At 41.4% G+C, this 26,092-nt stretch overlaps 4 protein-coding genes across 5 annotated transcripts; 2 read left to right on the top strand and 2 right to left on the bottom strand.

The window, feature by feature from the left end:
• Positions 1 to 3,660: 3,660 nt before the first annotated feature.
• Positions 3,661 to 8,427, top strand: LOC139634128 (uncharacterized protein C20orf202). Its single transcript, XM_071500404.1, has 2 exons — positions 3,661 to 4,065; positions 6,699 to 8,427. Exons 1-2 carry the CDS (start codon positions 3,868 to 3,870, stop codon positions 6,984 to 6,986), a joined length of 486 nt encoding a protein of 161 aa, XP_071356505.1. The 5' UTR covers positions 3,661 to 3,867; the 3' UTR covers positions 6,987 to 8,427.
• aard (alanine and arginine rich domain containing protein) lies at positions 8,425 to 13,503 on the bottom strand. Of its 2 annotated transcripts, none has more exons than XM_071500406.1 (3): positions 13,369 to 13,503; positions 9,222 to 9,497; positions 8,425 to 8,975 (listed from the first exon to the last, which is right to left on the bottom strand). In XM_071500406.1, exons 2-3 carry the CDS (start codon positions 9,444 to 9,446, stop codon positions 8,853 to 8,855), a joined length of 348 nt encoding a protein of 115 aa, XP_071356507.1. In that variant the 5' UTR covers positions 9,447 to 9,497; positions 13,369 to 13,503; the 3' UTR covers positions 8,425 to 8,852. The 2 variants fall into 2 exon arrangements, with proteins under 2 accessions (XP_071356507.1, XP_071356506.1); XM_071500405.1 differs by lacking the exon at positions 13,369 to 13,503 and adding an exon at positions 13,172 to 13,311.
• On the top strand, positions 12,886 to 23,148 carry rad21b (RAD21 cohesin complex component b). The gene is made up of 14 exons (XM_071500388.1): positions 12,886 to 13,024; positions 14,915 to 15,111; positions 15,640 to 15,769; positions 16,112 to 16,211; positions 16,812 to 16,918; positions 17,203 to 17,412; positions 17,768 to 17,890; positions 18,019 to 18,147; positions 18,632 to 18,855; positions 18,976 to 19,132; positions 19,716 to 19,861; positions 20,123 to 20,338; positions 20,499 to 20,582; positions 20,829 to 23,148. The coding sequence occupies exons 2-14, from the start codon at positions 14,968 to 14,970 to the stop codon at positions 21,018 to 21,020; spliced, it is 1,962 nt and encodes a 653-aa protein (XP_071356489.1). The 5' UTR covers positions 12,886 to 13,024; positions 14,915 to 14,967; the 3' UTR covers positions 21,021 to 23,148.
• Positions 22,618 to 25,736, bottom strand: utp23 (UTP23 small subunit processome component). The gene is made up of 3 exons (XM_071500399.1): positions 25,323 to 25,736; positions 25,055 to 25,229; positions 22,618 to 23,700 (listed from the first exon to the last, which is right to left on the bottom strand). The coding sequence occupies exons 1-3, from the start codon at positions 25,508 to 25,510 to the stop codon at positions 23,335 to 23,337; spliced, it is 729 nt and encodes a 242-aa protein (XP_071356500.1). The 5' UTR covers positions 25,511 to 25,736; the 3' UTR covers positions 22,618 to 23,334.
• Between the last annotated feature and the right edge of the window lie 356 nt (positions 25,737 to 26,092).

Below are 26,092 nucleotides of genomic sequence, written 5' to 3'. Positions count from 1 at the left end.
TAATGGGGGGATATCCCATCAAGTGTATATGTGCCAGAACATGTGGAGCAGGCTGTAAGTGATTAGGCTATAGGTAAATCCACTAAAAGAATGAATGGACCTTACACAGTTTGATAATCTGTGAAGCTCTGAGGTAGCCTGTGTTGTTATAAGATTTCTTCCCAAAATGTACCACAGGGTGGCAACAATGGACCATGTACAAAGCATGTTTCCAGTCCCACCCACCGGCCATACAGTTTGACAGCATAGAGGTCATGCTACTTCGTGTGATTAAATGTGTTATATTTCCTGTAATTTGTACTTCTCCTTTGTGTCTCTCTCTCTCTCTCTCTCTCTCTCTGTGTGGTTATTCTGCAGGCATCTCTCATTCTGGAGCTGCAGGATTCAGATCAGGCACAACAACACTCATTATTTTTATTGTACAGTATTACAGCTGTCCCTGGTCTCTCCCTCTCTCTCTCTCTCTCTCTCAGTGAAGCTTTGTTTATCCACTGCAGTAAAGAGTGTGCAAACTCAAACTGTGCAACCTTTGACAGAGCTCAACCTGACAATTTTACATCATTTTGATTTGATTTGATTTTTTATTTTTTTTTATTACACCATGCAAATACTTGTGACATCTCAGACGAGGGGAGGCAGCTGGCCACGTCCCAAGCCTGCAAGCTAGCTGCCAGAGGAGGCCTACTTATTAACTGTGAGACATTTCTTGGTTATCGTTTCTTTAAAGGTCAGTTGAGGAAGGGGCGCAAGGGCTTCTCTGGCCTTTTCTGAATGATTGTTAGAAAACATCTTAACTGGCCAAACTGAATCAAAGGAAGGTCAAATCTTTACCCCATCTACGTGGTCGTTTGGAGCCCCTTCACTCCTCTTGCTGGGGTATCAGCTGCTGTCAGATTCCTACAGACAGAAAGACTAGTATATGGCAGGAGCACCTATGGTCATATAGTTATTTTATAACCATGATGTCATCTGACAAAATCACCAAAGACATAAATTAAAGACAAAGACTCTGCTGTGACTTTGGCTATATTTACCTATAAAATGATTGTTTAGAAAGTTAGAAGAGACAGAATAACTTTATTTTTTAAAGGTTTTTTCAGGCTTTTGCCTTCATTACAGTCATAGTGTGTAAGAGAGAGCGGACAGCTGGGAGAAGAGAGCGAGGGTATGACATGCAGCAACGGGCCATACGCCGGACTCAAACCCGTGGCACGTGCTCTGTCAGGTGAGCCATAGGGGCGCCCCGTGACGGACTATCTTTCTTATTTTCTCTCACACAGCTCAAAGCATCTGTCTGAGATCCTCAAGAGTTTATCCTTTATTTACTTCCAACTCCAGAATGCAACAGACTTTAATTAGAGGCTGGTCTGTGAATTGAAGTGCACACTCAACCAAAAAGTTTATTGCAAACAGCCTGCACACAAAACCTGTTTAACATAAGGCAACACCTGCTACATGATAACACACTTCAAACTGCAAACTGCTGAACTGCTGGACCTCCGCCGGGGGGGGGGGGGGGGGGTTCTACTGTTTCAAATGGGTGAAACATGGGTGAAAACTAAAACCTAGGTGCAAGCCTTCACAGAACACGTCAACTCAGTGGACAGAAACATCAAGTTTACACAAGAGGATGTGTTTGGTTTCTTGTTGGTGGTGGGGGGCCATATGGTGTGGTACTGGCATAAGTTGCAGATGTCCAAACCAAATTTAAAGGATTTTAAATGTATTACAATAAGTGATAAGATGCTAAGAGACAGGAGAGTGGTAGTTATTCTGATCCCAGTTACCAGCAGAGACGTAACCAGCTGTGTGTATAAGTGCAGACCAGTGAGGTTAGGACTGACTGGACATGAATGACACAAAGATCCGCTGTGATTTGCTGTATTTACTGTTATTGGAAATGTTGTGATCTCCCACTATTTTAAGTTTACATTTTACTGTATGTGTAACTGTGGGAAACAACAGGGAAAATAACTTGTGTTTAGCCCCTTCCTGTTGATCCCCCATTGGGATGGGGAAATGAGGAAAGTTGAGAAACTTTGATTAGAAAATGAGCAATGTTTGCAACACTCGAAGCCCACTGTATGACTGATGATGCACTGATAAATCGAGATCTGCATGTTACAGTTGCTTTCTAAAATGCTACTCAGGTTCCACTTGGAAGGTGGCGATCCATCCATCCATTTTCTTCTGCTTATCCGAGGTCAGGTCATGAGGGCAGTGGGTCAAGCAAATTAGTCCAAATGTCCCTCCCAGGTACTTCAAGACTGCATCACCTCACCTGGATTAGGGAAACTGGGGAACCCTCCTGGAGCCAGATCTGGAAGGAGAGCCCACTGGCACAGCCTGAAGAAACTACATGTAGCTTCACATTGATCCAAGGCTGCAGATTATGTTTACTGTTTAAAACTATCCAAACTTTATACTAGTATGTCAGGATATTTGATGATAATATGTCCTCACTGAGAGGCTCACAGAGAACATCCCGGTTGGTTGTGTCAAAACAGTCCTTCATTACACTCATCAGACCATGTTTCACTGCACATGTTGCTGTTTGCCTTTGTACTATAGGTTCGTACACAGGAAAGAGATGCACCAGGCTGTGGTCAGATCTGTCCAGTGGAGGGAGGGGTGATGAGTTGAATGCCCCCTTGACAATAGTGTGCAACGAGCCCAATGTCCTATTATCTCTGGTTTGACGTGTGACATATTGAGTAAATGTAAGCAAAGTGGAGGACAGGGAGGCAGGATTTCAGTCACCAGAGATGAGGAGCAGAAGAGCCGGTGGGTGCAGTGTTTGCAGTTTTTATGGTGGCATGGATGAGGTGACAAGATTTGTTAGTGTGGGCAGAGCGAGGGATGAATGCTGCTATTACAATAATGTGACAAATTTGTTGTTTGACGTTATAGCTCTTCGCACTTATATCAGTGCTCTTCAGTCTCTCCGACAGCTGCATTAAGTACATGAGACAATCACACACTGAGACTTAAAAGCTGCTTTTTTTAAAATTCCATTTGAGAGTAGTGACGTTAGTTTTCTTGAAAAGGTGGAGGCGGTTTGACTCTAAAAATAGCTTTTCAGTGTGTCGGGTCTATTTTGGTCGATACTGTCTGTGGACTCCAGAAAGTGGGCCTGTGTTTGGTTTGCCAAAGTGTTGTGTGTGTGAATAGATGGAGCTGTGGGGTTGCTAGGGGCTGCAGAGTGAGGGGAAGATGGCACGAGAAGGGTTAGTTACACATGGCTGTTCACACTGTTCTTAAGATCCTGACCCTGCGACGGGCCACTCACCCGGTCCATGAGAGATGCGCTTACACACTGTGTGTGCATGTTTGTGTATCTTTATGTGTGTACATATGCATGCATATGCTCTTCCCCCCCCCCCCCCCCCCCGGATCCTCTGTAAACAGACCAAACAACAGACCAGAACCATTGTGAGCCCCAGTATTTTTAAAGATGCACAATTATTGTAGCCATGGGAACTGCGCACCTCCTCCCCTCCTCTCCATCCTAATGATCACTGTGTGTGTGCGTCTGATGAAAGGCCCCAAAAGTGGTATACAACTCCAGGTCAGGCATCTGGACAATGCACTGACGTCAGACCTGCTCTGTCACATTCACACTCAAGTGACGCCAGTCCACTTTGCCAGGGAACTGAGGCGGTAATGTTTGAGAGACAGACAGCAAGAAAGGAGAGAAAGCAGGGGGGGGGGGGGGCAGGAGTGCGTTTGAAAGAAGAGAAAGAGAGAGTGAGTTCCTCATAAGTCCTCAGAAGTGCAAGAGATCTCATAACAGAAGAGACGGAGAGACCAGACGAGGCTGTAACTGCACTACAGCTGAGAAGACCCAACACAGAAGACTAACCTAACATGATGGAAATGGTCCTAACCAGACTGCGGGACTTCTCCTGCAAGACCTCCACCTTTGATGACTGTAAACCAGCCGGACAGAGTGCATGCAGGGACCCGCGGACAAGGACTGACCACCTCAGAGAAGGGTGCACAGCTGGAGGAGAAGGCAACAAGCTGGACATTGAGAGTGCACTGGCCTGGCTGCGAAGAGAACTGGTAAGACTGGGGCTCGGAAGAAATCTCACCCTGTTCTTTCTAAATTGCATGGAAAGTAACTAAGTACTGTTTTGAGGTATATGTAAATTACTTTTAATTTACTTAGTATTCATGCTACTTTATACTTAAATATCACTTCATTTCAGAGGTAAATATTGTACTTTTTACTGCTATAGTTACTAGTTACTTTGATTTACATATAAAATATATGATTAGATCATAAAATATGATGTGTTGTTAGAGATTAAAGACCATACATATCCATACGGGTGCTTTGCAGCTGATAAGACCTATGTACATTGGTGTTGTGTAAAGTTATGCTGAAGTTCACATTTTTTTGTTGCATACAAAAATATAAACCTTGAGTGCTCCATAGTGTAACCCTTTTAAAAAGCAAAGTTTTTTTTACATTTTGATATTTCTAGTAAATGATCTGATAACTTCCTCTATCAGTGGGGATATATATAAAATATTAAAAATACTACGCAATAGCTATAGAGCTATAAAGCCCTCTGTGTGGTCCTCTGACATCTGTAAGATTCCACTGAGTATAAAAGCATTTTATTGTCCATTATGCCGAAGGTCAAGACATTTGTCACCCGAACAAAATGACCTCCTGGGTCACTCTGAATGTTTTTGTGTGGGAGGCCCAAGTTATTGCCTTTTTGTTCCTAAGATGCATGTAGGTCATGTTGTTACACTGTCAACCCCTTTTAAACTACTCCTCCAGTCAAAGAGGGTGTGTGTGTGTGTGTGTTTATGTGTCTGTCCGAGTGTGTGTGTGTGTCTGTTTGCACCTCTGTGAGCAACTGTGTAAAGCTCATTGTTGCAGCTTAATATATCACTCGGCATTAAGTGCATTCACCCAGACAGCTCGTCATGGTAACCGAGGAGAAACCACGTGTCTGAGCAGGAGCTGGACAAAACACTAAAAACAGAGGCCTGCTGGTTGGTTTATTAACAATCCTCCGTACAGCAGTGATGATATAGAACAGGTAGAATTCACTGTATTTCAACCCAGACCTCATTAAAATATTTTTTCCCATCAGTTATCATAAGCAGCAGCTTCAGCGTTGACAGATTCTTGTCACTGTGCTTAAACAAACTCGTCTCAGATCTTTAAAATTCAGGGTAAATGTCAAGGTCCATTTAGTGGCTGCGTGCGAGCTTTTGAAGTAGGTGTTAAAATTGTCATTTTACATTCTACCTCTAAATTTGTGATAAAAAAAACAAAAACAAAAACAGTGAACTCGTGTATAAACCTAGTCAACATTTTATGTCCTACTGATAAAATGCTGCAAAAAAGAATTTATACAAAGAAAGGTAAAACCTAGATAGAAAGCTTTTGAGACAGTGGTTGAATATTTTAAGATTTGCCTGACTTTACTGCGACTTTCCCATTGTTATCTTGATTTATCCTTGCACTCCAGTAACTTTATTTTGCTGTTTCATAAAGCTGAGGGACTCACGCAAGACCAATAAAATAACAAATGGTTAAAATCAAAGCAGTAGAAGCCAAGCCACAGCCACAGAAGAGATTAAACAGCAGTTTTCACAGTTTTAAGTAGCAAATCTTGTGATGAGTAAACTAAACTTAATGTGTAGAAAAACTGAATGTCCCTTTAAAGACCTAAATGATTGACCAGTTTGACTGTGGTGCAGTCATTACATAACATCATTCCCATCATGACGTTTGATTTACAACCTTATTTGTGTGATGAAACAGCTGAAAACAGCATAAAACAATAAGCAATAGTTCCAGTGTGAAAGTAAGCGTGTCTTCTTTTTCAAATTCGCATCCAATAGACCTTCTGAGTAAAAAAACCCAAAAAAACAATAATTTCCACTTCACACTGACCAATAGTGAGTCTGCTGAGGTTGTGTCACCCCCAAACAAATCTCAGGGTGCTCTGTTCATGTGTTCCTATAGGAAAAGATAACAGGAAATGTTATAAGAGCTAGTACGATGGCTGCCTCATGATTAAGATTTAAAGTTTGCGGTGGAACAACAAAGAAAAGAGGCACATGCAGATGAAGATACACACATTCAGACTATTTGAAAAGGGCTGGAGTTTGGCAAAGAAGCCGGAGTCAGCGGCACGCTCACATCTCCAAATCCCTCAAAGGAAAAGTTCATGTTTCTTCTCTCATTCCTCCAAGTGTTGACAAAGGCGGTAAAAAACCAGTACCTTTCAGTAGGAGCCCAGTCTCAGCCTGGTGATGTAATTAAGAGAGAAAAGAAATGCAGATCGGACCAGAGGGTTTTTTTGTCTGGGACATTCCTCACTCGTTAGGACAAACTTGGACTCTGAAGTTGGTGGAATTCTGAATATCTTATTTTACAATGCCAGCAATTAGACAGCCTCCCATAAGAAAGAGAAGAAAGAGAACAGCAGAAAGATGCATTTGCATTTGAAAAAGGGCGACGCTCAAATGAAATAGCTGTGGTTTCACACTGAGCATGAACCTGTTCAGTTTGAAAAGGCAAGAAACTCAAGTTCAGTTTCAGTTTCTTGTTTCTGTCTTTCACCATATAATATTTGGTCCTGTATCTAAGTTTTCTTTCTATCCATTCGTCGGTATATCTGGGATATTTAAAAATCCAACTAAACAGATATGTTCTCTGTGTGCAGATGGAAATGCGTTCCCAGGACCAAGCTCTGATCCGGCAGCTGATGGAGCTTCACTCCGGCATCCAGGAGCTGAAGCAGGAGTTGTCTGAGGAGGAGCAAGAGGAGGAAACAGACGAGGAGGAAGAAGAAGGCAGCTACTGGGACTCTGAGAGTGAACGAGGAAGCGGCAGCGTCTACTCCAGCTCAGGGGAGGCGGGCGTTTCCGTTTCCTTCCTGAAGATGCCTCCGCCCCGTTACTCAGGGGTTTTATCGAAGAGAGCGTTCAGCAGGAGAAGCTCTGTGCCTTGAAAATTACTATTACTATTAACAGAAATTCAACTTTTGAAGTCTCTCCTCAGCTTCCTTTTATCCTCTGAGACAGTCAGCAAAGACAAGGCGGAGCAAGATAAACAAATCTGCTGTTTCCCACCATAATTTCACTGCCCTCTTTCTGTTTCTCATTTTCAGTTTTTCTGCTTTGAGAGAAACCAAACAAGAGGATGAAGTGGAGTTAAGGAAAGAATCAGTAGTGATGACGTGTAGGCTTATCATGGCCTTACAATGTTGACGCAAAAGTAATTTTCATTTAAATCATCACACTAAATACAATGTGTCATTCTAATGGTTTCATCAGTTTACAGCCTACTCTTTGTCATTTCTATTTTCTTAACAGAAATATGACATTGTAAATTAATACATTTGCTAAATTTGATAGGGTGCTCATACGGATTAAAAGGAGATTTTTTTTTTTTTTTTTTTTTTAGTAATACATTTATTCACTTTCTTGTTGAGAGTTAGCTACATCCAGCTGTCAGCTAGCTTTGCTTTGCATAAAGACTGTAAACAGAGAGAAACAGCTAGCTTGACTCTGTGTGAAAGGTTTTGTGTTTTTGTACAGATTAAATAAATGAGAGAATATATGAGATATAATGTCTTAAACAGTGAGGTTTAGTATTGTTGGTTGGCAGATTTTGGCTTCCTGTTTTCCCATTTTTTTAGTCTAAAAGCTAAGCTAAGCTAACCGACGTCTGTAGCTTTATATTTAATGGGTCAATGGGAGGTCATGGAACCAATCTACTCTAACTCTTAGCAAGGAACCAAATAAGCATTTTCTAAAATGTCCTATTCCTTCAAGTTAGTGACTGTGTGACAGGATAGCACAGGTTCTGTATCAAAGGTCGACCTAAAGGCAGTCATTGTTGTCTTTGTGTAGTATTGTGTGTCTGAAAATGAGAGAAAGTTTTCTTCTCTATGTAGACAAATAAATGTTAACAGCCGTTTTGAAGGCAAACTGTGGGAAGAGTGGATTTTTCATACACTATAATATGTTAAACTCTGAATTTTGCTGGAAGCTCATTGACCTTTTACCGCTCTAACTATACAGAATGGAGTCAATGCCGCAGCAGGACAGCGTGAAGTTCATTGCATTTTTATTATGCACATGCAGTGATAAAACATTCTGGTGACAGTAGGACACTGTTAGTGAGGCCTTGTAGTTTTAAAAATCTCTCTGAGAAATGATTATTAGAGTTAAGCTAGCGAGCCAACCTGTAAATCAATGTTTAAAATGGAAACTATGGTTATATTGTTGATGTATAGAAAGAATCCGTGAACTGTACAAGCTAGAATAGTCCGGAAGTGAGATGTGGATGTATTTATTAACCGTACCTGAACTTTTAGCAGTATTTCAAACAGGTACTGTACTGCAACAGTACAGTATGCCAGCATAATAAAGAAATTAAAATAATAATGTTGCACTCTTTATTTTTGTCAAATTACAAAACATGTCCACATAAAAATGTTTTATGATTTCATCTTTACATTCAAAATGTCCTGTTTCTCCAGCTCGCAAAGAAACAAAACATGCACAAACACCTTTCTTTAGCACAACTCTGCAAAAGTGCAATAAAATCTAAATTAAACATGGTGGGACCACAGAAAGCCAAGCACATTTTATCGTTTTATTCCTCTACCCAGGCTACTTTACATCCAACTGGTGTCTATTTTGTACCATGACAATGAGCCATTATCACAAGCAAATGCATTCTGAGTTTTCAGTTGCCTCACAGCTATTTCCTTGTCCACCTTGGGTTCCAGTAAGAGTATTTTTCTACCTGCTGTTCCTCTACTCATTCTTAGGTCTTCCCCAGAGAAGATGCTCTCTGCTGGTTCGGCTTACTGCTGATCCTCCCCCTCTACTTCCACACCTCCGTAACTCTCCCTCCTCAGTCTTTGGATCTCTGTGTTGAGCCCCAGCAGTGTCTGAGCCAGCTGGAGGTCCTGTGAGCGCATTTCCAGCTGCATGACAACAATGACAGAACTGAATCAGCATGTCAGGTGTAATGTATACACTTGCAAAGATATAAAGATACACAGGACATATACTAGGTTTTTTTTTTTTAACATTTACTCTACATTAATATCCTGCCATTAACAATGTAAAAATCTGGGACAACACTGGTCATTATAGTGAATGACAGTTGTTGCAAACTACAGAGAAAAAGCACAAAATGTCAAATCTGTAAGTGGCCAATCACAGCTTACCAGTTCGGACCTCAGCCAGGTTATCGCTCCATCTATCTGTGCCCTCCTCAGCTCTTCGTTGGCTTGGTAACTTCTGCCAATACTGACTGGTCTGACAGTGGATCCAGAGACTTGAGGATCTTCTCTGGGCTCCTCTGTCACTCTGAAGGCATGAATGAGTTTGTTTTTAATGTTCTCCAGCACCATGGTGGACAGAGTATCCTCGCTGTGACTGTCCCGGTCCATGCTGAGACGGTAGGATCCTGCAGGCAGTCACGTGTTGCTTCCCAGCTCTTTCTGTGACAGAAAACAATGACAGCAAACTTTTGGGATCTTCTTCTCTTCCTTTTCTCCTTCTTCTTTTCACCCCACTAGATCTCCAACTTATGAATCCGCTCTGAGCCGGTCTTCCTCCTTCCCCTGTGTGAGCAGGACTCAGCAGCACAAGTTTCTGTGCCTCTGCTCAGTGGCTGCAATCATCCCTTCGCCTGCCTGGAGTTGAACTGGCTTGTTTTGTCATTGTTACTATGGAGAAACAGTCCTCCGCCTGCACCCCCCCCCCCCCCCCCCCCCCCCCCTCCTTTCCTTAACACTAATAGGAATGGTGGAGGATCTCGGACAAAGACTATTGTTGCCTCCAAAAAGAACTGAAAAGACCCCTGCAACCACCGCCACTAACCTCCCCCCCTCTCCTCCCTCCCCCTTTTCTCTCTTTCTTTCTCTCAGTCAATCCCGCCCCCATACAATTCCAGTGTGAGAAATGTGTTGTGAGTGAGCTCTCATTTGGACAAAAGTGCCCATGTGTAAACCCATGTGTGTGTGTGTGTGTGTGTGTGTGTGTGTGTGTGTGTGTGTGTGTGCCTGCATGTACAGCGAAGACAAAATCCATCACAACCCCCAGTGGACTTTTTTCAGTGCCTCCCCCCTAAATAAGACCTGCTTGTCAGCTTAGGAGACAGACAGGTTGGGCGAGGAGGGAGACACTGCCTCAGTGTTAGCTGATTCCGAGGCACAAAGGCCATCCTTCGGGTGAAATATAACCAGGCCCTTTGTGCCCAAGTTAAGTCCATTCCCTTTGGGGTTTGTGGGATGGCTTTTGGCAGCAATGAACAGTTTCTCCCCCTGACTTTTGTATTGAGATGCGATAGGGGACTAGTGTATTTTCCTGCCTGACTGATGGGCCCGGCTGTGAGAAGTGAGAAGATACATTTGGAAGGGAGTTCACACTCAGTCATCGCTTTCAAGTACACATCTTTTTCCCCGGGTAATTCCTCACCTTTATGAAGTATTTAGCTTTTTTCAGTTATGTGAAAGGAAACAAAGAGATGTTTTGTGTGTGTGTGTGTGTGTGTGAAAGAGAGCGAGACCTTGCGACGTCCAACACTCTATTAAAAAACTCTAAGCCCAGTTCTGCTCCACACATCAACCATTAAATAAATGGCTTTGATTTGCAATTCTGTCAAACAGTAATCTGTGGATCGGTGGAGGAGCGTGTTGGACAGCATCACACAGAGCGGTGCACTTGTCAGAGCTCATAAGACGTGAGCTATGACTCCATTTGTGCAGAGGTCCGTGGAGCGTGAGAAGAGGTTGGAGGGATTGGGCCATCAGTCCTGAAGGTCAAGGGAGCAGGGCGACACGTGACAACAATGACAGAGACAAACAAGCTGCCAAGTACACAGAGTGAGCCTCAGGTGGTGGGATAGACGGGCAGAGTGGTGGAGAAAGTGAGACACCCGCATTGAAAATGTTACTTAGGTAAAAGTATTTAAGTACAATGAGAAAATAGCATGAGTATTAAATGTAGAAAAATGTCCCCTGTGACTTTTATATCATTGGATCATTGGTTTTTACTCATTCATGTGTAAGCAGTATTTTACTGTTGTAATTTGTTGGGGTGCAGCTAATTTTTTAACTACAACCCTGTTTCCAAAAAAAGTTGGGACACTATGTAAAATGTAAATAAAAACAGAATGCGATGATTTGCAAATCACGTAAACCCATATTTAATTGAAAATAGAACAAAGACAACGCATCAAATGTTGAAATGCTGAAATTTTATCGTTTTATGAAAAATATATGCTCAATTTGAATTTGATGCCGCCAACACATTTCAAAAAAGTAAGTAGTACTAAACTGTTTTACTAGTTATGCTGTGGTGGCAAATGTAATCACTGGCTGGATTATAATCAGAGGTAACATTTTCTTTGGTGTGCAAAGCAGTTTGACTCCAGAGACCCGTCTGTGATTGGACAAAAGAACTTTGGTCAGGTCAGCCTTAAGACCACGGTCCAGACCATGATCTTTCCTCAACCTTAACTTAAGTGCTGTGAAGATATAATCATAACCATATAAAGGTTTAATAAGGATATGTTCACTACATGCAGATATAGTAGTGACCAAATGCTGTATGTAATTTCTAGGTCATTATGCTTTTGCACAGAAAGAGGACTGTGGATTTTGTCCCCATAGAATACTTTTTTAATGGTTCTAGCAGGTTGCCTGAAAACTAATTGACTTCTTTTCAAACATTCATTTGAGGAAGTTTAAGGTAAGATTTTACAGATGTTTAATGGACTGGAAGGGCTCAGCCCCACTGTTTAAATTAAATTATTATAATTACAAGGATGGAAAATACTGCAATATGGTAACTCGCACTTTTTTATGTATGGTAATTAAACATTGAGGAGCCATTATTGTCTTGAAAAGAAATTCTTCCCATAAAGTCCACCAGAGTCAGGTGATTTATTTTTCTCTCCAATGAAGAGTTCACCATGTAACACCTGAGCGTGTGTGTTATCTGAATGGCTTTGCTGCCTCCTAGTGGTACTTTCAGCTATTTGTGGAACATCACAAGATGCTCTGACATTGCTTTTATTATAGAATATGTGAACTGTTGTCTTGATTTTGTGTATATTAAATGTGTAATTGTTTGAATATTCTTTCCCCTTTAAATGGACAATCGACTCAATCAATTCAAGTTTAACAGTAAGTGTAGCAGAGATGAAGACGGAGAACAGGAGAGGAAGTCAACAAAAGTTCTCGCAGGTCGAATGCCATTAAAAGAAACTGTTTTTCAGAACAAAATAGGACATGCAGGGAGAGTAATTTGTGTTTACTCTATTCTTTTTTTATTTATCTTTCCAATTCTACATTGTTTTATGTGCTTTACTTGTTTATTTTTACTGTTTCTGCATAGAATCAGCTTTAGACTGAGAGGTGAAAATAGTAATAGTGAAATCAGTGAATGGTGTTTAGGCTCAGCTTATAGGTGTAGAACCTGTGGCTGTGTATTTCTGGAAGTCCTCAGGGTTAGCAGTGGTCTGTCCTCTGTCAGCTGAGCTGGTGCTGTGTCACATGAGCAAACAACTGTTCCTCATAGTGCTCTTGGCTATAAAGGAGCCTATAAAGGAGCAGAGTTATACTGGAAAAACACACTATGTACTGAAGCTATAGGCTATAGCACTTGTAAAACACAAGAGATTTAAAATTACAGTGCGTACAAGATTAAGGCTCAAAAATGACGCTCATATATCAGTGATAATAATCCTTCAATATTATATGCACCGTGAAAGGGGATTTCTATACTGTAATTTTACTTGATAAGTACTTTTACTTAAGTAGCCTTAAGTGCCCCCCCTCCCCTCCCTCCCTTCTTCCCCGCATCAGCACCACTCTGCATCCTGCTGAGGTTTTCAAACCATCCAATCTCAGGGACGGTGGAGGAGGGAGACAAGGCGCCATCTTGTTTGTTTTAGTCGGAGGAGGAGGCGGAAAAACATCCAGCAGCCGGCGAAACGGGAAAAAGGCTAAACGGCTAACCGGTGAGTCGTTTATGTTCAGTGTGACAGTTACAAAAACCAAATGGGGCAATTATTACACATATCTCTCTTTATATATAAATATATAAATCTATTTTCATACACATTTATAAATATCCGTGTGGAAACGGTGAATGCGGTGTAACGTACCTGTAACGGTTACGGGTTGTAACGGTCGCCTCCTTTAATGACATTAACCTTTACAAAAGCCTGTCTGCTTGTCCTCAACCTGTGTTTCTTTACCTGTGCGGACTCTTTATGTTTTGCCCTGACAGCAGTCAAAACACCTGCGTTTGGTGTAGCAGCTGCAGGTACAGCTTAGTGCCGCAGGAAGCGTTTTCTCCTACCTGGAGGACGCGTCCCGGTGCGTTTGCCTCACGGGCTTTTCACAAATTATTATTTTTTTTATTTCAAGCATGTTTATTCATCGCCTGCAGACCGCAGCATGTACACAGAGAGGTGAAATAAGCTTCTCAGGACAGGGGCGGTCATAAGTTCAGGTGAGATGGGGGGGGGGGGGGGGGCTTCTGCTGCGTGCCACTTACCGGAAGTTGGAGTGGGAATGACGTCACACCCCAGCTGTTCGCCAGCTGCCGCTAAATGAACAAACTGGCACATCTGTATTGTTAGAAAGAAGAAAGAGCTATGCTTCGACTGGCAGCAACTTAGTATCCTCATTATCATCAGCGTTCAGCGTTTTAATGTCCACGACTCGCTTTCTAATATAGTGTTTTTGTTATGTTCATGCTGCCAGCAATACAGTGGTGACGTTACAAATTTGAGCGAACAGTTAAAGCTTTCATTAAACGTAGCTGTTCCGGGTTGTGTTTATTTTACTTGCCTCATTTTGGGCGGCCTGGCTGTCAGAGCGTGGAAGCTGGTCACTGGAAACTCTCCCAGCTTTTGCTTCAGTGACAAGGAGTGAGAAAAAAGACTACACAGAGGTCTCCGTTTTCTGTTCTCTCAGCGCCTTGCTCTGACCACTCAGTGTTAAACTAATTGGTTCCTATGCAGCTATGATTTGGTTTTGGTACAAAAAAAAAATACCAAATGCAATGAACAGTAAAAGATTTGGAGACCAAGCCCCATAGGGCAGCCCCCTGGTGTTTCCTGTGATCACAGGACTGTGCAGAAGACAGAAGAAACTGAGTATAAAAAACTGAGTATACTATATTAAAAGGCAGGAATTTGGTGCAAAAGGTAAAAAAAACAATGGCAGGGAGGATAAGCTATAAATAAGTCCTTACCAAAACCATGTTGACATAGCTTGACAAAAAGAAAAGAAAAGAAATTACGTCTGCCCCATCAATTACTTTTATTACTTTTATTGCTGCTTTTATCACTGCTACTTAATCTTGAGTAATCAATTGATTGTTTTGTCTATAAATTGATCAGAAAATAGTGAGAATGCCACAACCTAAGGTGATCTGTTTTGATTGTTTCATTCAACCAGCAGTCCAAAGATCTTCAAGTTATTAACAAAGAAGTATAAAATTCTCTCACTTGAGAAGCTGGAACCAGTGATTAATCTAAAAGAAGAAATTGGTGTTAATGAACAACAACCATTAGCTTATCATCATGTCAAAGCAGACACACATATATTAGTTAAACCACTAATTAATGTACAGTACTTATCAATACTGAGACATGTAGATTAGTGTTCACATGATGGAATGGTCACCTACTCGTACCACAGTCTGCAGGGTTATGTGGTCTTTGTTGAAAAATCTCAATTAATCAGCTTTCACCCTGCCATGACAGCCGTGTCTGCATCTTCAGGTCAGATGACACGTGTCCACAGCTGTCGTTCTTTGTTTCTCTATTCAGAGTTGTGATTTCAGTCATGTACAGTATGTTGATTCTCCCTATGTGTTGTCTCCTCTCTTCCTCCAGGCCTGACACCCTCCCCCTTCCCCTTTCCCTTGTGGTGAGAAGAGGCTGAGACAATGTTTTACGCCCACTTTGTCCTCAGCAAACGTGGGCCGCTGGCCAAAATCTGGCTGGCGGCCCACTGGGACAAGAAGCTGACCAAAGCACATGTGTTTGAGTGCAATCTGGAGAGCAGCGTGGAGAGCATCATCTCACCCAAGGTAACGTCTCATAGTCTTCACTTCCACGCCTCCCAGTCACTTTCAAAGGAGATTATATTTTTATGTCTTTTTTTTTTTTTGATAGCCAGGCATGAATGGTTTTACACCCAATCATCCTATAATTTGAAGGTGTGTATTTGTGTAATTGTGTATTTTTGGGATTGGTATTTCAGTAGCAGTCCCAACGATCCAATAGCCTCCTTGGTATTAGCTGATATATTTACAAACTGTATCATGTATTTCAAACGTTTCATGTTGACTCACATGTAACTGTCAGATTTATCATCACAATTTGAAGCATTTAGACTTTTAGCATTGAGTCTCACACAAGCAAAGACTTGATACAAATTTTTATATCATATTAAATGTAATATATTGAGTTTTGTGACTGCAGATTAGACTTAGATAGAAGTTGATAGTTAATTTCAAACATCATCTTGGAGTTTGTATCGTGGCACAGAGTTTATATGTATATTATATATTATGTCTGATTTTTTCTGGATGTGCCTTTTGTCATTACTTTTACAGGTGAAAATGGCTTTACGAACATCAGGGCATCTGCTGCTGGGGGTGGTGAGGATCTACCACAGGAAGGCCAAATACCTGCTGGCAGACTGTAACGAGGCCTTCATCAAGATCAAGATGGCATTTCGACCAGGTTTGGGGAAAAAATTTTGCTTATAATTTGAAACTGGGCCAAAACCATTCTACTTGTCCCTCTAGTCATCCTTGTTACATGCATTGTCACTCAGAGATTGAAGCCTTCCTCTTGTCCCTCAATAAAGATGATATTCAGCTTCATCTGTGACAATACAAATTAATCAGACACTCATAAACAACTGCAGACACAAATCATTTAATACTTTCTGTGGTGTAATTATGATATTGTGGTGAGTTTATACATATTTACATGTATAAACATCTAAAATGAGAGCGTATTTGTGTTATCAAAGTTATGCGTCACTTGCTGCAACTCTTTTCCTACATTGTGGTGTTTCAGGTGTGGTGGATCTTCCAGAGGAGAACAGAGAAGCAGCCTACAATGCTATCACTCTTCCTGAGGAGTTCCATGATTTTGACCAGCCACTACCAGACCTTGAGTGAGTACTCTATCAGTCTACCTCTTCAGGAGACAGCATTAGGTTAGAAATACACCAGAAACTTTTGTTGGAATTTTTTTCTGCCTTTATTAGATAGCATTGTATAGAGAAGATGGAGAATGACATGCAATAAAGGTCATGACCAAAGGGACTCTCTGGTTCATAGTTGCCCTAGGCCCACATGCAGCTGTTGTGTACGTAGGACATTTTTCTTGCTCACAAACATCAGTTTCAGTTTTCCTTCCAGTATAATTCTGTCTGTAATGTTGATTTTTTTAATAAATATTGTGAAATATCCATGTTTCCTTTTCTTCAACTAAAAGAATTATGATGATGCATTCGCCCATGCTCTCACCCTGCATGTTTAACTCATTTCAATATTCTGGGAAATGTAGATAAAAAGAGACAAAACAGGTGGGTTGACAAGCACTTCCATACAAATCAACTCCTGGAAGGTGTTGAATAAGCAGTGAAATTTGGATTGAGCTTAGCAGCACATTTCACCTTTTCCACTGCTCACAAATTGATTACATATGAAGAGAAGTCCTGTGAGTACAAGATAAAATTATATTGACTGTGTGGTGTGTTTTTTTATTTCAGTGATATTGATGTTGCTCAGCAGTTCAACTTGAACCAGAGCAGAGTGGAGGAGATCACCATGAGAGAGGAGGTGGGCAACCTCAACCTGCTGCAGGACAATGACTTCGGTGGGCATCTTTCTCCTCAGCATGCATGATTTTGTTTGGTAATGTCATGTGTGACCGTCAGGAGCTTCCATGCAACACCCCAGCTTTATCCTGTTATAAATGGGAAGCCACACAGAAGGATTTGAGGATAAGTACTTCATGAAAGGTTGCTTTTTTGAGATCCACCAGCCACAAGCAGTTTAAACACTTTAGGTATTTTTTTTCATTGTTAGTTGACAGTTTAACAGCCTCCTCTTGCCCACTTTATATTATATACTGTAAGGATACACATTTCTGTTGTGCAGCTGACTTTGGGATGGATGACCGGGAGATGATGCGAGAGGAGAGTGCGTTTGAGGTGGACATCATGGGAACATCAGCTTCCAACCTGCTGCTGGAGGCAGAGGGTGGAGCTAACCAGATGGCTGACAAGTCCAACCACCTGGAGTATGACGACCAGTACAAGGACGACTTTGGAGACAACCCCATGGAGAGCAATGAGGGAGGCATGCTGGGTAAGATCCTACACTTAATTGGTGAAACAGAGGCAATAATTTAAGGATAACAAGTTTTGAAACAGCATGACTTTTTTTTATAACCTGAGAAATAATACAACACAGTTTAGTTTTCTGACATCTGTATATGACACTTGTTGTGTCTCAAATTGGATATTTCAGTCAGTGTACACAGTGTACTACTGTGTATACAGTACTGCATGAATATCCAACAGGGAAGCGTTGTCCCAGATCAAACACTGCTGTTGTGCGCTCTCCGGAAAAGGCAATCACAACATGTGACCATGATTGTCGTTCTCCTGCCGGTTGCTTTGCTTACTTAACTTGAAAATGAGCGGGTTTTTTTCCTGTGTAGTGGACAAGCTGCTGAGTAACGAGGATGGAGGCGGCATCTTTGATGATCCTCCTGCCATCACAGAGAGTGTGATGATGCCTCAGGACCATGGAGACGATGATGATGACTTTGATGCCCTCTCAGGTGAGTTCCATAAATAATTGCAGCACCGGACCCTCAACAAGTTGTTTCGTTTTGTGTTGTAAATTACAGTTCATTCGCCTCCTCATGAATATCTATTGTGGTGAGTGGCTTTGATTGTGTGTTATTAGCTGGAGCCCCAGATAGTCCAGATTCAGGCCCGACAGAGCCCCTACCAATCATGGCAGACCAGACAGAACAGACCACCCTGGTTCACAATGAGGAAGAAACCTTCGCCCTGGAGCCCATTGACATCACAGGTAATCCTGCTGGTTTCAAGAGACCACTTCAGCATTCCTGGATCCCTGTACTTTCCGGTGTTTTGCTGAAACTTCAGTCTGAATTGCCCTCACAAAGTCATTAGCACATACAGTTCCAGTTCATTTTTGATGGGTTCCCTTCCCTTTCCGTTAACAAGATCTGAACATCTCGATCATCTTGATCATAGATCAGTGAATAAAGTCAAGAGACAAGCAGCTGATAAACAAAACTAGTGTTAACTTGTTGAAAATGATCATGGTGAATTTGGTAAATGTAATATCTCGCATTTATAAATCTATGAAAATTTGTCTTTATAAGTTCTTTATAAGTAATAATAATAGAAAAGCACATTTTACAAATAAAAACTGAAGTGTACAATTACAGAATTTACATTTTTTGTAAATATGTTGTTTTTGAACCAAATGTCAGAGCTACTTTGGTTTGCGCTGCTGTTGTACATCTGTCTCCCTATGGCCTGTGCAGTAAAGGAGACCAAGGCAAAGCGTAAGAGGAAGCTGATTGTGGACAGCGTGAAGGAATTAGACAGTAAAACCATCCGTGCACAACTGTCTGACTACTCGGACATCGTCACCACCCTGGACCTGGCACCTCCCACCAAGAAGCTGATGATGTGGAAGGAGACTGGAGGAGTCGAGAAGCTTTTCTCGCTGCCTGCTCAGTCTCTCTGGAACACCAGGCTGCTCAAGGTAACACAGATGTACCGTTAGTTAAATTAATTATTATACACTGCAGACAGTCACACACCCTACAGAATTAAAATATTGTATCTTTCTGCCTCTTTGCTTTCTCTTCTTTTCTCTCTCTAGATGTTTACAAGGTGTCTGACACCGCTGGTACCAGATGAGCTGAGGAAGAGGAGGAAAGGTGGAGAGGCGGACAGTCTGGATGAGTTCCTCAAAGATCTGGAGAACCCAGAGGTGCCCAGAGAGGAAACCACAGGCCACCAGCAGAGAGACATCATGGGTGAGAAATGTTTTTTTGTGTGTACAGTTAACCTGAATTTATTTGTTGAAAGTCATAGCACGAACAATATGGATATTTTCATTTTCATGTATTACATTTTTTTTATTAATTTTTTTATTGATATCAAAATACATAGTTCCTTCCACAAATTACATCATGTATTACATTTTTGTGCCTCTGCCTGGTTACAGCCAGGGCCAGAGGCTTTATGTTTTCAGGTTTTTGGGTTCTCCTCGTGACCGTGATATCTCAGTAACGCCTTGAGGGAATTCCTTCGAATTTGGTACAAATGTTCACTTGGATTCTGGGATGAACTAATTAGATTTTGGTGGTCAAAGGTCAAAGGTCACAGTGACACACTGTTACTAAGGAAGGGGAGATTGTGACCTTTCCTACAACTTGACTGGTTTTACGAAAGCAGTAATTCTAGTTTTCCTTTCTTTGGTGTGGGTTGAAGAGAGTGGATGCCCACATACTGCACATGCTGTGCAACGATGAACAGAAAGATCTATTGTTCTTGGGCACAAAAAACATATTTTGTCAATGTCAGTTCTTCTGTTATGCATATCCATTTGCCTTCCAGACCAGACCATCATGGAAGAGGCCAGTGCACTTCAGACTTCAGCTGTGGAGGGCAGCAGGACGACGCTGGACGAATCAGTCATGCCCCCACCATCTTCCCAACGAGGCCTGAAACGCAAGTCCCAGGACACAGAGCCAGCTCTGCCTGTGAGTACCAATGTCTCCCTGCTAGTAATGTCTGTATTGAAGAAGATGCAAACTCACCATCCATCCTTACACCTGTAAGACTTTTCCACATCTGATATCAGCCCATATTTAATGTCACAACTCCAGTAACTCTGTTTGCTCTACTTTTTTAAAATTTGGATTTTCTTATACTCTTCACTCTCTTCTGTTCCTCTGCTCTCTCTTTGTCCTCTCTAACAACTCTGCCACCATCTCTGTCTCCTCTTAAACTCTTTCCTCCAGATGGGAGCTTTGGACCAGCAACAGCAACAACAACAGCAGCAGCAGCAGCAACAGCAGGGGTCCAGAGCCTGTAATGTGCCCCAGCAGCTGGAGGCGTCGTCCAATGTTGAATTGCCCCCAGAGGAAACAACCACCACTAGCATCAGCCAGCTGATAGAGTTGGACCTGCTTGCCGATAAGGACAAGAAAAAGAACGATGATGACTCTGATGAAGAGGTGAGATAGAAATCCACAAACACTTGAATGATACACTTGTAATATTATTTTTTGCTATTTTATAAAGTTTTTTATCCTTTAACTGAGCATAGACACACTCATTGTATCCTGGACTTTACAACCCTTATTAGTATTTACAGCAGTGCTTTTCCTGTGTTAGGAGGAAGAGGTGCAGGGGGGCGACCAGGACCAGGAGGAGAGGAGGTGGAACAAAAGAACACAGCAGATGCTTCATGGCCTACAGGTGTGTATATGACAACATCTTAGATGAAACAGAAGAACAAAGCAGCAAGTGAGGAACAATGCATGCAATAATACAGCAGTTAATAGTACAGAGATCACAGCCTCATGTCAGTGGATGTAGCAAAGCACACCACTGATACATTTTTAATTGTTGAGCTGGTGTCTTTCCTTCCTTGACTCTCCTCTCTCTCTCGCTCTCGCTCTCTCTCTCTCTCTCTCTCTCTCTCTCTCTCTCACCTTGGCTCAGAGGGTGATGGCCAAAACAGGCGCCCAGTCGGTCAGCCTGCTGGACCTGTGCAGAAACAACAACAGGAAGCAGGCGGCAGCCAAGTTCTACAGCTTCCTGGTTCTGAAGAAGCAGCAGGCGGTGGAGCTCGTTCAGGAGGAGCCTTACAGCGACATCATAGCTACACCTGGACCTCGCTTCCACATCATCTAGAAAACACTCAACTCTACAGTGTGAACAGGAAAAAAATACTCTGCTCTGTGCTCCTTATGTTTGTTCAACACAACACTGTTTGTGTGTTAAGTTCACAAAGGTTTTATTTATTTATTTGAGTACGTTGACTTGTTTTTTGGGTATGATGTTTTAGCTTTGTTTTTGTGTCCTGGTAATAGGTTTTTTTTTTTTTAAATCTTCTGTCTACAATAATTTAATGTTAAGCAGTGATGGGAGGAAACAGGGGTGAATAACACGGTTGGATTATCAAGACATTTATTCCTTGAAAAACTTCACAGTGAGGAAGAGGATTGCAACTCCAAACAATGGACAATTTTGTCTTATTATTTATTTATTTATTATTATTTATTGTATCTTGTTTTATTACAAAGACTCACTTTATTGCTAAAATTAGTATACAGTTAATTAAAGTGCACACTGTATTAAAAACGTTCTACTGTATGTGCACCTCATTGTTTGGAGTTGCTTTCTACTCATTTTTTTTCAAGCAGATGTCAACAACTGTGACAAGCACTACTTCCAACAAGAAGCTGTTGTGTTGCACTGGTAGGCCACCAAATTTAAAAGGAGTGTATTTTAAGATATGTTTACAGTGGAAGACGACTGCGTGTTTACACAGCGGCAACTCAATCAACCATGTTACTTGTAGACTCATCTCTCCCACTACTGCGGGGGAGAAAAAAAATCTCATGTACGCAGCCATAAGGAGCATGCACTGTATCCAGTTTCTGCAAGAGTACAATTCAACAGTGACTAAAGTAGTGATATGCACTCACAGACCAGGAATGAATCATTATACATCTGTAGCTTAGCACTTTAAGCAGTTGTTTTTGCAAATGCTTTGCTTGCATCAGACTGTTTACACCAGAGTCAACAAAACTACAGTTGTGTCCCTAATCTGTACAACACACTAATTCTAAGCAGGATCTGAGTATGAGATGTGTTCAGACTGGGAAACACCATTCTCCTACAGCGCTATTCACGAAGGAAATTGAGAAGCTTCTCACAGCTGGAAATCTAATTCGAAATTAATTGTGGATGGTGGTGAAACAGTTCTACAACACCTGAAAAAAACATAAAAGTTACTAATACTGGATAATGGGAAAACATTATCATTAACATTGTCTCTTTGTTTAATTAGCAGTGTCATTTTAGAGGCAGTTTGATGACACTTAGTATAATTTTCTGCTTGAATAAAACAGATAAGATGGTTTCTTGCCAAAAAGAAAATACTATATAGTGTGTAGTATTGAACTGGGACACAGTTTGTAAAATAATATCTTCAGAGTTTTAACCTCTAGATGATGTAAACATCAGTGGTCTGCCATATGTGCATGCTCTGTCCTGTAATCTTTTATTAGAGTGGAACTACTTTTTATTGCCGTCTTGCTCTTTTACTCTTACAATGACTTGAAGTATGTGACACACAGACTCCTTTTATCCAATGTCCCTTTTATATATGGATAATCATTTAGTTACTAATGGGTGACATACAGTAATGTAATGTCTTGATAATGAAGCTGTTGTGGTGTCATACTGTTCCACAGTAACCTTTGACAGTGTAAATCAGATACTCTGCTCAATATTCATTTAATGTTGTAACATATGGCAGTTATACAGAATTAATTGGTTTTTTTACTTAAATGTTAAATGGATTTTTAATCTAAAGAATGACTTGGAAACCTGAAACATGATCAAGAGAAGTCTGAATGGACACATGTGGGATGTGTGTCATTGTTTGGACTCTAAACTCATTGTACGACAAAATATTACAGAATGAATCTAGAAGAAATAACAGCGTACAGTATAAACTATTTTATGTGACCACATTTCTTCCCTATGCTTCTGCAAAGACAGCTGAATGCATTGTTTTTGATATCCACTTCCATATCAACTGTTAATCATGTAATGTCTGAGTGCATCATATATTTTAAACTATGTGCCTGTAAACCTGCTTTTTTTTATTTTGTATAAAAGCAAAGACAAATCCTTTCAATCTCAAAGATATTGCTTTGTTTCTGAACAGTTTCAGTCCCATGCCTGCAAAGCCCTGAGTCCTGGAAACTGTTGAAAATTTTTCACAATAAAACAAATACTATGACCAGTATTTTAAAATGGCATTTGTTGTACATCAGAAAAACAGACCAGAAGTTAATATGGAGGGTGTAATAATTTTAGATCAGGGTTATATAAAACATGAACATCTTTGACATCTTCAAATAAACAACATGGCTTAAGTCTCTGTCTTCCTGCCATATTATGTATTTGTAGCTGCAGGAGCAGACGTGTTATCTCATCCCTCTGTCTTTTGTTTCTTGTGTCGGCTTCTTTTCCTCTTCTCCCCCTGCTCTGACTTCTTCAGCGGTGGCGTCGGCCCTCCTTTCTTCTTCTTCTTAAGGCAGCTCAGAGGGTTCGGGTTGCTCTGTTTCCTCTTCCTCTTCTTCCCTCGCCTCTCTCCGTCTTTCTGGCCGATTCCCTGCTCCTCTTTCAGGCTGCGGATGCTCTGCTGCTGGGCTGGGCTCACCAGCTCCCCGAGCTGGACGGCCTGGACGTGGTTGAGGGACGTCTGGCTGGGTTTGTCCAGCACGATGGTGTTGAGGATGATGTAGAGCAGAGGAACGCCTGGGATCTTCTTCAGCCCTGTGGTCACTGTGTGGTCCTAGAGAAAACACACCACATACAGTAGACTGTGTAAGGGGATGCAAACTTAATACATGTCAACATTTCTCCATTTGGCCCTAATTTTGGATCCTTTTAAACTTGCAAATTCCTAAACTGATCTTTAATTAGCCTCCACTCTTTTAGGAGGTCTATGGTTTCATTCAGTTGATAAACACCTTCTCCACGTGAAAAGACCCATAACAAGCAGTGCTCTCTATCTGTCATGAGGGCAAATCAAATCCTTAAGTCAATTACTCTCCCAGGTTGATGTTGATTTGCTTCATTCTGAAAGCGTTTCCCCAGGTTTTAGGCTGGTGGCGCTGCAAAACGAAGCAGCGTCTATCTGCAACCAAGTTGTGACCATTTTAATCTCCTTTAAACCTCTGAGTCTGCTTCATTTGAATAACTGTTGGAGGCTCAAAGAGGTAAACCAATCAGTATTTCACAAGTAAAAAGAAATCTGAAACATCTTAAATCCAAAAAAAAATCTAAATTTGAGCCTAAAGACATTGTGGCTCTGCATCCACAACCAGGGCATATTTAAAACATATGGGAGTGGACTGACTCAGGATATTTTTGCACAGGCTCCCCTTTTTTCCCCATTTCACTCAATCACATTTTGCGTTGAGCACCTAAACCTGCACAGACTCCCCCGACACTGTTTTTAGAAACACACGTGAATGTGACAGATGCCCACACGCTGTCTAACTTACTGCTGGTATATTTAATGACAACACTTTTAATAGTTTAAGTACTTGTTTGGCAACCTCGCAAAGAGACAACTTTTCAGTGCTCAGGGGAACGGACTCTACTAACTGCCAAGCTCTCATACCCAGATGGGACTCTACTTTAATGCTTTATTAATAGGCAATGTTCCGTTTTTGATGGAAGTATTTTAAAGAGGTGTTGACTCAACTTCATGATCATTGTGGAGCCCGGAGTCTATGGTGCCTTTGAACTGTATGGCATTATACAGAGTTTTATACTGTTTTTATAATACTTTGACAACCAGCCTTCAAAATGATGACGTTAAATCAACTCCTCTCTAGAACAATTTAACGAAAACATTATAACCCTCATGAACATAGGATTTGATGCAGGACTGTTGTATTGTATTAGGTTTAGCTTGGTGTATCTAATACATTGGAAACAGAGAGTTAAGACATATAGACAGTGCTGGCATGAATCACCTCCAACCATAAAAATGTAATGTCTCATGTCATTTCCTTGCATGAGAATAAATCCCCTGGGTGGTGTTGGAGTGTGTGTGTGTGTGTGTGTGTGTGTGTGTGTGTGTGTGTGTGTGTGTGTGTGTGTGTGTGTGTGTGTGTGCAGGATCTCATAGCATTTACCTGTGTGGCTACAAAGTAGTGGTGGGGGTTTGTGTCCCCCAGCATGGACAGCAGACACTCTGATGCGGGGACAGGGCTCTTGAAATGTGGACATTTCCTGACCTGAAACCTCTGCAGGATGATTCTGGCTCCGTACAGCTCTTTCCCCAGAGTCTCCAGTTCTTTCAGTGCACAGCTGAGATAAACACACACACACAGGGGTAAATAACAGGAAATTAGATTAGATGGGACAGTTAAATGTATCCGGTACAAGAGTAAATCCACTTACTTGGTGGTGCACAGCTGCACCTCCCCCATCAGGTACTTTGGCATTTGCTCTTTGATCTGGATCTTGTTTTTCAGCGCCGCCTGACAAAAAGTCCCATCAATGAGGATCTGAAAAGGTTCCCTAAAGCTGAAGTTGTATTTGTAGAAGCTTATGGTTTTCTTGGCTTGTTTCTGCCTCTTGATCTTCATGGTGGTCGGTGGGTACAGTCAAAGCACAGACTGTCTGTAGTTGATCACAACTTTTCCTCCTCTTCAGGAAATATCAAGATGTTTTCAAATGTCCGTTGGAGTTTAACAAATTTAATGTACGATTTCCATACACACGCTCTTAGTATCACTATTAGCAGACTTGAGCATGGACTCTACTGTACACACGCTTGCGGAGCTTACTTCTAATGGCTCCGATCGGAAACAAAACACACGCCAAAGGTTCCTGAGGTTTAAAATACACGACAAAGGTTCCGGAGGTTTAAGAAATTGTCCGACCGCCCTGTCATTTTTGTTTTTGTTTTATTTAGAGTTTGCGATATGATAGAGTAAGTCATAGCCATAGGATAATAAGTTAATTTTGAGTTTACTTTGGATAGTTAATATCTCATAATTTTGACATCATAATTACGAATTACTATCGCATCATTTTGACTTTACAGACAGAAAATAAAATAATGTTCTTTTCTGAATACAACAACAATGCAAGACACAATGAACACAAATGAATACAGCCGAGGGGCAAGGATGGCTAACCAACCAGGCAATAAAATTGTTTCATTT

Source organism: Trachinotus anak, unplaced genomic scaffold (genome assembly GCF_046630095.1).
Source record: "Trachinotus anak isolate AG129_WGS33_773 ecotype Australia unplaced genomic scaffold, CSIRO_AGI_Tana_v1 ptg000016l, whole genome shotgun sequence".
NCBI classification, from domain to species: Eukaryota; Metazoa; Chordata; class Actinopteri; order Carangiformes; family Carangidae; genus Trachinotus; species Trachinotus anak.
This window is presented reverse-complemented; position numbering and strand designations above follow the sequence as displayed.

Excerpts from the sequence above, each read along its gene's own strand:
- LOC139634128 (XM_071500404.1), top strand. The coding sequence starts at position 3,868 with ATGATGGAAATGGTCCTAACCAGACTGCGGGACTTCTCCTGCAAGACC. Across the intron at positions 4,066-6,698 it reads CCTGGCTGCGAAGAGAACTG|ATGGAAATGCGTTCCCAGGA; the intron begins GTAAGACTGGGG and ends CTCTGTGTGCAG.
- rad21b (XM_071500388.1), top strand. The coding sequence starts at position 14,968 with ATGTTTTACGCCCACTTTGTCCTCAGCAAACGTGGGCCGCTGGCCAAA. Across the intron at positions 16,212-16,811 it reads CAGCCACTACCAGACCTTGA|TGATATTGATGTTGCTCAGC; the intron begins GTGAGTACTCTA and ends TTTTTATTTCAG. Across the intron at positions 19,862-20,122 it reads ACACAGAGCCAGCTCTGCCT|ATGGGAGCTTTGGACCAGCA; the intron begins GTGAGTACCAAT and ends TCTTTCCTCCAG.
- utp23 (XM_071500399.1), bottom strand. The coding sequence starts at position 25,510 with ATGAAGATCAAGAGGCAGAAACAAGCCAAGAAAACCATAAGCTTCTAC. Across the intron at positions 25,230-25,322 it reads GTGCAGCTGTGCACCACCAA|CTGTGCACTGAAAGAACTGG; the intron begins GTAAGTGGATTT and ends TGTTTATCTCAG. Across the intron at positions 23,701-25,054 it reads ACTACTTTGTAGCCACACAG|GACCACACAGTGACCACAGG; the intron begins GTAAATGCTATG and ends TGTTTTCTCTAG.
- aard (XM_071500406.1), bottom strand. The coding sequence starts at position 9,446 with ATGGACCGGGACAGTCACAGCGAGGATACTCTGTCCACCATGGTGCTG. Across the intron at positions 8,976-9,221 it reads CCTGGCTGAGGTCCGAACTG|CTGGAAATGCGCTCACAGGA; the intron begins GTAAGCTGTGAT and ends GTTGTCATGCAG.